Source organism: Coturnix japonica, chromosome 11, assembly GCF_001577835.2.
Source record: "Coturnix japonica isolate 7356 chromosome 11, Coturnix japonica 2.1, whole genome shotgun sequence".
Taxonomy (NCBI): domain Eukaryota; kingdom Metazoa; phylum Chordata; class Aves; order Galliformes; family Phasianidae; genus Coturnix; species Coturnix japonica.
Genome location: NC_029526.1, coordinates 13,811,158 through 13,824,264, shown reverse-complemented (window position 1 = coordinate 13,824,264; position 13,107 = coordinate 13,811,158). Strand labels below are relative to the sequence as shown.

At 43.9% G+C, this 13,107-nt stretch overlaps 1 protein-coding gene across 1 annotated transcript in view; it reads right to left on the bottom strand.

Moving 5' to 3' along the window:
• The window catches only part of CMIP (c-Maf inducing protein), a 115,206-nt gene that overhangs the window by 40,475 nt on the left and 61,624 nt on the right, over window positions 1-13,107 (bottom strand). Inside the window, exons 2-3 of the mRNA XM_015874155.2 lie at window positions 12,221-12,346; window positions 3,815-3,865 (exon numbers count right to left, since the gene is read on the bottom strand). Coding sequence (XP_015729641.1) covers window positions 3,815-3,865; window positions 12,221-12,346 — 177 coding nt within the window. The remainder of the gene's footprint in view (window positions 1-3,814; window positions 3,866-12,220; window positions 12,347-13,107) is intronic.

The window sequence follows — 13,107 nt, the reverse complement described above, 5'->3', positions numbered from 1 at the left end:
GTGCAACATGGTACTAAAACAGTAAGGCAGATCTTTCCATGATCAGTACTTGAAGCACCTTGTAGGAGCATTCTATGGCTTCTTCAGGGGACAGCACCTCTGTGTGCTACATGTTAAACAAGTACATAGAAACAGACCCTACCCCAAAGACAGCAAAATATAAATGGCCGACAAATTAGATGGATACTGCCTGGGAAAACACCAGGGTACATACCGGGTATCTGTGTGCGTCACAAAATTACAACAGCACCCAGCAAAGCCAAGCTTGGCCATAGTCATCCCCTACAGCAATGGCTGGTTGCCACCATACCTAAGCCTAGATCAGAAGGGGCAGAGAATTGCATGTGTTACTCTCTGTTGTATATCCACAGAAAATGTTGTTATCTTTATTGATACACTGTTATGACTTATCAGCTTCCAAGTACCAAAGATTACTTATCATGGTTTCAAACCAACCTCCCTGGTTGAAAGGAATACTTCTGACACAACAGATTAATGATTTGTTTGTATTTCAGGATCTGGACAGTTGCTAAAGTGTTCTGTTTATCCTCTGGAGGACAAAGACAGTTTGGCTTAGCTATGACCCAAAGGAAATCGGTACTTCTAAAAATAGGCTGAGGTGGCCAAAAACCCTCTAGGAGTTGTTGATACTCAGATTAAACAAGGAATTATCCATGGCTCTTAGTGGGAGGGTTCGAAATGAAAAACACAAAGAGAAAATGAGCTGATGAGGAACAGACTGCCCCGACATCAAGATTCTCTTCAATGAGCGCAGCATTCAAAGAGAGTCACACCTAAAAAGCTGTGTAAGCATCTTGACAGCTAGTTAGCTGGATGACACATAAAACCTCTTGGAACTGGATCTAAAACACAGATAATTACATGTTGGGCTTTCTTTTAGTTCTGTTTATCTGAAGCATCTCTTTTATTATTCCCTAAGCTTCAGAAAGAAATTGTTCTTCGTTTTTATTTCAATGTTTGTTTCTGGAACAAAAATGATTTCCAGAGTGCGGGCTGGCAAATCCCACAGAGTCCCACAATCCTTACAACTGCCACAAGAAAGCTCTCACAGACCTTGGCACCTTCATACGAGGCCGAAGGATACACAGAAAATGCCTGATCATAAGGAACTTCCCCAAACGTGTAACAATACAGCTATTCACTGGACCCAGCCATTTTCCTGGTCGCTCAGACAACATGCAAACCACAACCAGCTCCAAAGCCTTGACACATAGGAAAAGGAGGCAGAAAGATATTGACAGAACGCCAGTCTGCTCCCACAGCTGTAACACAAGTATTCCTGTTGTGAGATCAGACGGGTATGCTTGAGGCTAGTCCCCACTGCTGGGAACTCTGCATATGGGTTTGCCAGCTATGAAGTGGGTTCTTCCAGCCTTGTTTACACAGGGCGCAGGGAGCGACGCTGGGCTCAGCCGGACCCACTGGATGCTTTCACCCCAGGAATACAAACAACAGCAAGCTCATCTCTGCTGAGTATTTGTTTTCCCCCAAGTAACTATGCTACAGTTATCTGCACCGTTTTGCATCTGTGTTCTACATCCCCGCAGAAATGCTTTGACCTATTATTTGCAAGACCACTGGACAAATATATCATTCATCAGCACAACCGCCCAATTATAATACAGCTGCGGCGATCTCTGTGCCAGCTGGTGCTTTGTGCAAATAGACTCATTCCAACAGAATAGGCTTCGTAGTTTTGTGTGGGTTCCCTCACTACCTGCTTAATCATCAAAACATGCAAATTTCATGGGCACCTGGCTCCTACAGCCACAGGCTCAAAGCAGCAAGCTTCTCAAGGGCAGCTCACGTAACCGCACTCCTCTGGTCTCTCCCTAGGCACAACATTTGTCGTGCCTCTTAGTTCTGCTGTGGTTTTACTTAAGGTTGCCCAGTGTCCTCCAAAGTACAGAGCAGAACATTATCAGGTGTTCCTTCTCTCAACTGCTAAGCAACAAAACCCATCAAAACTACCTCCGTGCTTGCAAAGAGGAATTTGTTAGTGTAAAGTACCTGAGCAGTGACTAAACCCTGTCCTTGTTCTTATGGGAAAAAGCTACTTGCTATTCTTGGTAAAGGGAAGGTCTTTCAAATCAAGATAATGTTTCACTTGTTTTTCAGAAGTGAACTTACTGGGGGTGGGGAGGGAAGCAAGGAAGCAAAAATAAAATCTACTTTGCAACAAGTCAAATCACTCAGAGTTTCCCAAAATTAGAGGCTTGGTCAGAAGCATTGGAAAGTTTAAGAAATACTCCTTTAAAAACAACTCCCACAGAGCAGTGCTCCCTCTCAACAACCAAGAGGCATGTGAGCAAGCCAGGTCATTGCCCAGACGTTTTCTTCATCATTACATTGATGGGGGGAGTGGGCAGGGGGTGCTCAAGCTCTTCATGTTTTTCAGAGCTGCGTTTCCAAGCCTGATTTTTGCCTTGTTGTATGAGGACAGTGTGTGCTGGCAGCACATCAGTGCCTCACATGTCCTGCTTGATGACCATGTAGAATAAGAAATTCTGCCTTTTCCTGATCACCTCTGCCTGCTGAAATAGGAGGGAATAAATGGAGATACTGCCTGTGTGCTTTAAGCTGCACTGCCTCTTTGTTATCCTCAGGAGTTGCAAAGAAAGCAAGACCAGAAGAGCACCGTGTTAATGATACTGTCAAGAAGCCAAAATACAGTGCCACACTGCAGCCCAGCCTTCTGCTATCAGCACCACTGTTACGTGCTCATTTCAGCAACTGGGGAAACAGGTTGCAGAATTTGCCAGTGGTCTGGAAAAGGAGTTGTCGACGCTTGGCTCCTGCTGATAAGAACCTGGGCCCGCTCAGAACACAGTTCTGACAGACACCGACGGCTATGCAAAGCACACAAACACTGCACTTTTGTCACCCAGCTATTTTCCAACAACAGGAGTATCAGAAACACCCACAGCAAAACCGATTTGGTGGGAGGGACTTCCTTCTATTTTCACATGTGGTTGCTGTCAGCAGGCTGAAGTTTTGATAAACTGCACAGCTAACCTGGCTGACTTCACTGAAACCCCGAAAGGAGAAGGCCTGAGCTGCAGAGCTGCACTTTAGCATCGCACCACAGGACAGCGGAGACAGCCATGCTCAGCATCTGGCCACAGCTGATTTCCAGCTGCATCTCACATCCATACAGATTCCATCCAAAGGTCAGCAGCTTCAGCTTGTGATGAGGAATGTTCTGCTTTGAGACACAACACTGTCACTGTGACCCGCTGCCCCTGCTCAGAGCAAGCAGCTCATTGTTCTGGTGGAGCGCAAGAAAGAGCTGAGACCTCTGCAATGGAAACTGCCTTGAGAACTAAATAATTCCAAAGCATGGACACAGACTGCAGCATAACAGTAAGTAACTGATGTTACTTACAACAAGCAACTCTAAGAGATGCTCTTTCTCCAAAATTTCTCAAAACAAACAAACAAGAACCAAAAAAACATAAAATAAATCCAAGTGTACCAAGAGCCCCGAACGTACGCCAGGGCTGCAGTCATTCCATAACATGTCACATTTCACAGTGCAAACCCAAAACCATTCAATAGCTATTCTGCTTCTATATGAATTTACTCACTATCTATGAGATCATACCTTGATAACATCAAGCTTTGTAACAACTGAATGTGTCCACTTCATCACAGAACTGTGAGACTCACAGACTTTCTGATTTTGTGTTTGTGGAGGGAAAGAAACACTCATGGCTCTTGCAACCAAGGAAAGAGAAATGTTAAAATGTATTCTTAAAGATTTACAAGGAAATCTTTAAAGTGCAGAACTTACCTTCCACTGCAAAGAATGGAACCACTGATCCCTCAGGTAACTGTTTGCAGCCTGCAATAAAAAAAGTTACAAATAGAATCATTAGTTTCTATCAGTGTTTCAGATCACTGAGCCAAAGCTGAGCAAGTCACCCATGTGTGCCCTAAAAGCGGCAAGGTTTTGCTCACCGTGTTCTTCTGAACTATATGACCTTGGCCAACTCCAACCCCGGCCTAATTGGAGTGAGGGAAACTCTGCTCAGAGCTCCAGTTTTACATTATAACCAATTTATTTTCATAGAAAGCAATGACATGAAGACCTTGCTGCAAATATAAAATGCTGAACCAAAACCGTATGAAACATTAACCTCCTTGAAAGAGTGTCCAGTCCAAAGACTGTGAAAAAACCTCACTGATTTCAATCAGGTTTTGATCAGCTCTTTAATATCTGCAGGACATTCACTTTCTCCATTAATCACTGGAGAGCAGAGGAAAAAGACAAGCTGACATTTTACTGGGGACATACTGTTTTTTTCCATTCGCAGCCTCCCTTCTCGTGCTGCTCCCCAGCTGGCCACAGTGTGCTTCCATCACACCTCAGCTCTTTGAGTGATATTAGAACAGAGAGAAAAGCACAGCACGGACAGACATGCACATACACGCATGGGCTGCTCGCAGCAACTGCACAAACGTTGCAACAATCGCTCCCAGGGATCACCCGTTTTTGTCCGTATTAAGAAGAGCTGCCAGAAATTCCCAGTGTTCGTAGCCAACCAAGGAACAGTTCAGCACTCCCAAAGGTCAAAAGGCTCGGTATCAAAAAATATAAAAGCGTCCACAGTGACGTAAATACGCATGCCTTAACAAGGTGACATAAGTTTGAAATATTTGAGTGGGTAGAGATGCCCTTTGGCTTTTCCAGCTCTATCTTGTCCCTGCCAGTGGGCAAGTTTCACTTGCAAATCAAAACGCTTTACACAATCAGTGAGAATTAAAGAACAGCCTGTCTGTCTGTATTAAAAGGGTATGGTTTCTTCGCCAGAGAAAAGCCACATGCTTCCAGCAATTTAAAGCATCCTTCAACGATTTTACTCTCCAACACCTTTTTAGATAAGTATTCTCTGCAGAATGGATTTCGCTTCCTGACAAAGTTCACTGATAACGTCAAGAATACTAGAAGGAAAAACGTTGCGTGGTTACCAAACCTGTGTTTAATCCCAAGGTCAGATACTGATCTCACAGTGACACAAATTTGGACCGATTTCTCGGGACTAAATGCAGTAACGCTCCTTTTACATCTGTATTACACGTTACTTATTTTTATATATAGATGGCAATCAATTGCTCCTCCAGCAGATCTCTAGGCAGTACAGCAGAATTCATCTGCCATGGTCTGGGTTGATCACAGCATTTATCCATCACAGAACTTCCATCTTGTGCAGAACATCAACACTTCAGAATACGAATTTGCTATCACTTATATATATTCAAGATAGATCTTTTACCTAAATATGTTATAGAATTTAACTTCATTTAATATGACTCTTGCTCTATCTTAATATAATAAAAAGGTCCAAAATAATTTAACGCAATAGGACATGAAGGTCATTTTTGGACAAAACACACTTTCATTTTCTCTGGAAAAAAAAAAAATAACCCTTCTTGGAGGGGGACAAAAACTCCAGCAATGTTTTCTGGACAAACATCCCTGTCAAAGCAAGTGCTCATGATGATGCTAATTCAAGTTTTGAATATCGTTACCCATGGGAAAAACCTGTCAGCCCGCAGGGAGAAGAGGAGGAACAGAAGTGGCCACAGCTGAAGTACAGAGTGTCAGCTGGAACCATCGTCACTGCCAGTAAAACTCTCAAGAACTGCAACAGCTGGTATTTGTAGTGCTCTGTCCGGAACTTTAAGTCCATTAACAACTTTGTCAGGATATATATATAAGTATTTCTAAGCACAGTAACCCAAGCAAGGCCAGAAGCCCACAAACCACTGGGCGAGTGACTTCTAGTGACTTGCTCCTGCCGCCAGACTAAGCCACGCTCCTCTAGGAAGCCAGAAATGTTCTGCTCTGAAAGAAATTCTTGTCTTTTTGGCCAGGGTGAAGCTAAGAAACAAATTCCTCCCCCTCCAGGCCCCACTCCTGCCCCAAGCTTCGTATTCCAGCAGTACTTCTCTCAATCAGGCAAGATGCCACCCTGCCTTAATCCCTGGTCTGACCATTACAAGCCTTGAAGCCAACAACCACTCAAGCCTCTTGAAGAAAGAGCAAATGCTAGAGCCCTATAATGGGAACTGCTGAGAACTGTTAGTTACCCTTATACTTTTGGGATGTCATTAACTGCAGATTGTAAGTATGCCATAAAGAAATAGAATGTGTCGATATGTGTAGATAGATTTTGCATCCAATGGGAGCTTTAAATGGGCTGACCAAAACTGTTACAGAGGACAACAGCATCAGCCAGAGACATCAGTGGAATGCAAATACAGAGAAAACCAAGAAAACACAGTGTGAAAGACAAAAGCAAACCAGTAAAGAGTTGAAACTTGAAAGTAATGGCCTTCAAATAGCATTTTAAAAGAAAAAATCAGGAAAGTGACAGTGCATCCTCTACAGTTAGACTACATGTCGGCTATTGGAAAGGAGAACTGACCAAGGAAGTTTGCACCAGTTACAACTCAAACAACTCTCAAACTAGAAGCTTCCAGAGTTCAAGCCTCTTTTCAAGATCACTTCCAAGGAAAACAAAGATAAAGAAGACAAAGCGAACACAAAAAAAACCAAACCTGTATGGAATTCCCTTTTCTATTAGCGATCAGGAGTCGATGAGGAACCTAGAACGCCAGTTGTTCCGTCAGCGGCTCTTTCCACAGTGTTCAGCACAGATAGGCAGAGCTCCTTTAACCTCAGCAGCACTATCAGGATGGAGCAGCCAGGCAGCAGCTCCCTCCACAAGCACTAATCCTGCTGCACACCTTTCCGCCTGGCCAGCCACAAAACCACAGCTGGCTGCAGGGAGTACCCGACCTCAGCAGGGCTCAGCCAACAATATGTTCCAGCACAGCATCTCACATTCCTCCCTCTTTTCCAGGTCTGTACCAACAAAGGGAGCATTCAGACATATTTCTTTATTACTGGAAGAATCTCAGGTCTCAATGGCCACCACAGCACACACACTGATCCCAGGGGTCCAGGTTACAGTATATTTCAGAGGCTGAAGGCAATGAGCTCCAAACCATACAATGTATTTCATTCCTATCTACATAAAATGACACTTTGGGCACCATGTGTGTTTTAGAGCCCACTCCTGCTCCAAATTTTGATCCAGAGAGCAGGCAAAGAAGGAACTTGTGCAGGGCTGAGAAACAGAGCACCTGAACCTGTGCGAGAAAGCAAGCACTAGAGGAACAATGGTGAAGACCTGAAGCCAATATAGATATTCACAGCTCTGCTGACACCAACGTGCCTGCAGCAACCAGCAACAGCAGAAAACATCACGTCCATCACAGTACATGTGCCACGCTACCAAGCCTCTCTAACAGCAAGTCAGCACTAAGCAGCATCATTCACTACAGGCATGCGCATTACTCAGAATGCAAGAACAGGCTTGTCCACACAGCAGAAAGTTCCCATGTTTCTCCCTGCAACAGCATAATCTTCTATGGGATTCTGCCACCTGAAGAGATGTGGCAATAATTAGGATTTGGGGATCCAGATTCTGTTTTTCGTTCTCACAGGGTTTATTCTATATTTCTATTTCTCTCCCTTGCTTGCTCTCTGGTCAGCATGATGTCCTGGCTCTATGGCTTTTCATCACTGGATGAGTTTTTTTTGTCATGCTTTCCTCGTCACATCTAAAAAGATGAGGGGTCCTCCAAGGAGACTGAAACCCATCCAAAAAGAGATGACACCATGGGAGAGCACCATCACAACCAAAATACCAAAGCCTCTTTCCTGAGACTCTTCCTACATTTGCTGCTAAACAGCTCATAAAATTATAAGCTTCTCCCCACCTCAATCACTTTCAGTAGGTTGCTGCAGCTATTTCACTGTCAATAGCAGCATCGCCTTCATCCACATCCACACAGCACAACAAAGCACATCGTGCCTTACAAATGGAAAGCAAGTAAACAGCACGAAGAGGACAGTCTATTACTGATACTGAAGAGCTCACGCTTATTTCGCTCTTATTTCTTGGCCAAAAAAGCTTGTGTGCGACAAACTAGCTCCAGCCCTGTCACGCCTGCTATCTTCTTTGCAGAAAAGCAAAAAGAAAAGTCCACGAGAGCTGATAGCTTCGTGTTGGGAGAACCAGGGACCAAACCAGGGCCAGAGGAAGGAGAGCATGACATTCTGGTGAAGAAGTCATCCCTGGCCATCCCTGCTTGTCCCTGCTGTCCCAGCACACACAATAGATGTGCTGAGCTCCCTAGCTGTGTTGCCAACCTGTGGCTTGCATGGATGCTCAGGCAACCCCAAGCAGAAAGCACACCCACCACAATGACATTCCAATACCAGCCCAGCCCAGATGAAGCCACGTGCTGCCTGAGAACCAAATCCTCCCCTGAAACCCAGATAGATGCATCCCATTATCATGATCTGATTTCCCAAGAGCTGCATCACCTCTGGCGCTATTTGTCAGATCTCACGTGTTCAGGTGGGTTGGGATAGGTCAGTATGCTTGGGGAGGACATCAGGATGATGTAAGGAAAGGTAATGGCACTCCTCCTTCTCTGACTCATTGGTGTGCAGTAATAAGCCAGAAATAGGCCCTGGTGATAGCAGATGGAGGGATCCAACACAGATTCGAGTCTCTCTGGTGGCATTTCTCATGCCTACCGCAGACATACACGGAGGATGTCCCAATGCCACACAATGACACCCTCCCAGGAGAACTGCTGGGAATGAACTTCCACTCTAAGGGAATTTCCAGCTACCTGAAGTTTGCTTCTGCTTCAAACCAGTGAGACAGAAGGTGAAATTCTAGACTTCTCTGCAATCTGGAAAATGTGTGATTCACAACTACTGAAGTGCTTCATTTTATGTCAGATTATACCAGTAATGTCCCGTGGTATTAACGGATTAATAAAACATAGCACATACAAACACATAGCACAGAATTAATCAGAAATATGAAATAAATCATGGAGTAGAAGTCAAAAGAATTCATTTAAACATTTTCTTACACACAAATCTCATTTAGATTGAGCATTTGAGGGGAAACAAGAACAAAACCAGCAAACAGATTTCACCACAAGCGCACTTCAGAAGCAACCCTGGGAACACTCTTTGGACCAGTCTGACTTGTTCCTCCATTAGGCACTTCCTGACAGCACTGCCTGCCATTACATCAGAGCGCTGCTGCTCCGACTAGCAGGGCTGAATGGTTTCAAAAAAGATCTGAAGTCCCAATTTCCCATAAATATATTGAAGTGTCTCAGAAATCTGAAAATAACCGAAGCATGAAAGAGCTGATTTCTCAACATCTCAATTTCCCAATGCCTCACTGAACAGTTCCTTTGGATACTCAGGGCTGTGTGTCACATATAGCAGGGCATGGCTGCTGAATGTAACTACTAGAGAAACCCATTCTTGCACTTTCTGAAGGACACTTTGTATAGTTTTCAATAGTATTTTAGATTTGTGAATACACATTACGGCTGTATATGAAGAATCTATTTTGACATTCCCTCTGATCCGGTCATGTTTGATGAACCCAAACACTATTGGGGACTAAATCATACTAAAAACATTTTCAAAGCCTGTGTTTTCAGTTCTGTTGAAATTCCCACAGAGTCATAGTGTAACGTGACCCATCTATTCTACACGGACAGGCCACAAAAGAAGAGCTGACTGCACCTCTGTGTCAGTTCCTAGGAGGTCACAGAGCAGGCCACTCCAGTTCCAATTCTGTATGCCCCAACACAGTGCCTTAAAACTCAGCAGGGAGCTGTGGGTTCACACTTAATCTTCTTTTCTATTAAGCAGGACGGTAAAGGCAGCCACCATAAGCTATGGAATAAAGACTTACAAAGAGAATTTCAAAAGGCAAATTCAACCATTCCAGCTGTTGAAATGGATATAAACACAAACATCAGTAAGCAAACTTATGGTGAATAGGAATCAGAATTATTTCAGGAAAAAAAAAATCAAAATTGTCCGCCTTGACAAATAAGTTTCTCTCTAATTAATTCAATTAACACATTGAGCAAGGAAGATTTTGTCAACAATGAGGACCCTAATCTAGCTGTTGGGAAACCATGGTTTGTCTGTCTGCCTTCCCCAGTGTCACGCACCGTATAGGCTTTTCCTACCACAGAATCAGGACTTAGGTGGACTTGCAGCAGCCTGTCTGAAATTTGGCTCCATACACTCCCTGGAAACACCTCAGATCAGCAAGTCGTTCTGAGACACAGCAATGCACTGGCATCAAGCAGAGGCATGTGTGCATGCACTGTGTGCAACTGGACACTCATCTGTGCTCCAAGGATAATGTAAAAGTTGTGCAAATGCTACTCAGGCAACAGGAGAGCCCACAGGATTAGACATCCTTAGGTCATCCCAAACCCACTGGAGATGCAGTAGGAGAAGGACTGTATCCCCGATTTGCAGGGCTGCAGAACCCCATGATTATAGGGGGCTATAAGAATGAAAGGTACAGACTGTTTAGTAGGGTCTGTTCTGACAGGATAAGGGAAAATGTTTTCCAACTAAAAGAGGGGAGATTTAGACTGGATATGAGGAAAAAGAGAGGCAGTGAGGCACTAGCACAGAGAGGTGGTGGGTGCCCCAACCCTGGAAACATGCAGTGTCAGCCTGGATGGGGCTCTGAGCAACCTGACAGAGCTACAGGTGTCCCTGTTCATTGTAGGGAAGTAGGACCAGATGACCTTTAAAGGGCCCTTCCAACTCAAACAATTCCATGATTACACCAGTGAGGTAAAGGAAAAAGGAGCTCCAGAAACATCCTCCACAACGGATGTGGCCTTCCACATACACACGTAGCCATTTCTGAGTGACTGTGTGTTTGCCATGTTGAAAATCATCACAACCTGATGATATTTTTATGACTCTCCAAAACAATCCCAATCCCCCCATGGAGGGCTGAGGTCAAGCTCTGTGCTCCCTTGAGCTACTGGGAAACAGCTCTGGGAATGAATGGGCCGCCCAGCCATTCAAAACAAAGGCAGAGGAGAGCTGGAGTCATCTTGGCACTACCAAGTCTTACTCGTATTGGTTTCCCACAGTTTAAACTCATCTTTTCTACCCAATTTCTGCAGAAATCACTCAACCAGTCTGCTTACAATCCTAGCCACATGAAATACATATACACAATCATGACTGTATATCCAACTGAAAAAACAAAGGGTAACAGAACAATTTGTCTCTGTGACAATGCTGAGAACTACTCTATAAGCCAAGCTGGAATCACTTCAGTCTTTTTCAAGTTATAACTGCTTTTAATTCTTTGGGGGTCCATCAGTTGAGTCTTCAGTTACTTTCCTTTCCTTAATCTAAAGTAATTCCAAAGGCCAAAGCTGTGGAATGCTCTTCTGTCACTACAACTTAGAGTGACCTAAGGAGCCCTATAAGCCCTCACCAGAGGATGAAGATACCTGGAATAAAGAAAATGCATTGCCCCATGCAAACCATAGAATCATTGAACAACCCAAGTTGGAAGAAACCTATAAAGATCATTGAGTCCAACACCTGGCTCCACATGGAACCACCCAAAAATCAAACTAAACAGCCAAAAATCTCAGAGCAAAAATCTTGAACACCAGCAGCTTCTTGAACTCCTGCAGCTCGGTGCTATGCCCACTGCCCCGAAAAGGCTGTTCCAGTGCCTTAGTACTCTCTGGTGAAGAACCTTTTCCTGATATCCAACCTGACCCACTCCTGATGCAGCTCCACATTGTTTGCTCAGGTTTGATTGCTGTCATCAGACAGCGGAGATCAGTGTCTGCCCCTCTGCTCCCTCCCATGAGAAAGCTGCAGGCTGCAATACACAGCCTCATCTGAAATCTTTTGGTGAAGATCGGTTATCTTTAAAAAACTGATATGCGTTTGCTCCACTGCAAGATATGAGTTTCCTATACAAACTGATCGTTTTTTGACTTTCGATGGTCCCAGGCTCAAATCAGCGGCATCTCAGCATTCACAGAATGCTATTTTGATTCATGCAATCACCAAGAAGATTAAGTCATTGTGCCTCACAAATCTCACTCTGACCATCAACCAACATGGACCGTTACAGAGCTATCACTGAGCTACTTTGCTGGCAGGAAGATAACTTCACAGCATGGAGTGCTCTGCCTTTTCTGAGCCCAGCTAATCAGGACTACGTTTCATGAACAGCAAATAAAAATCAAGAAGATTCATAGGTAAAGAAAGAGAATTGTACTTTTGTGTTTACTGTACCTGTAGTAAGACAGTACCCCCCGGGATCGTGAGCTGTAAACAGTACTTAGGGGCATTCTCCCAGGACAGCAGTTGAACATCTTCAATAGCACTGTAGGAAATGGAGTTTTCCATGTACCCAGTTGGCTGCAAGGAAAGGGGAAAAAAAAACATTTACTTAGTCATCAGAAGTTCCACAATCTCCAAGAAAGAACAATACTATTAGAATTATTTTTGATGATGAAAATAGCAGATACTGCTGACCCCCAATTTCAAGCAAAAGTCACAATCAAAACATAAGTAACCACTCTTTTCAATTACATGTACAACATATATTGATAGCAGCAAGGAAATAAGGAGACTCCTTATTAGCATCCTGATAGCTCTTCAGCATTATAGAAGTACAATTATATCTGAGATAGAGATAAGCTGAAATAATGTATATACACAAGCCCACGTAAAGTTATGTCCTACACGTGAGTAAGCACACAGAGATACAGGTGTGTATGTACTGGGTACACATACATACACTGCACTTTGTGTTGCTGTGCTACAGTGTAAGCAAACTGATCAATACTGCTATGGCAGAGTTAACTGCTCTTCTGCAGAAATGCTGAATAATCCCCCACGTGGACCAGCCCTTGTGTTGGTCACATCTTGCAAGTGAATGGAGCTGATTATGCTTATGAATTATGTTCTCACTGTTGCCAGTTTACATCTAACCGAACCTTCATAAACTTATTCCCTCTGCGCCCAGATTATTTTTAATTGATGGTCTCAAAATAAGAAGACGAGGGAAAAAAGTACATCTTCTTTAGGGGCAAATGGGGCCAACTCTGAGCATCACAACATGATTCTGGGGGCGAGTGTGAAATCAGCAAGCTGCATTTGGAAGGTCCCTACGCTTT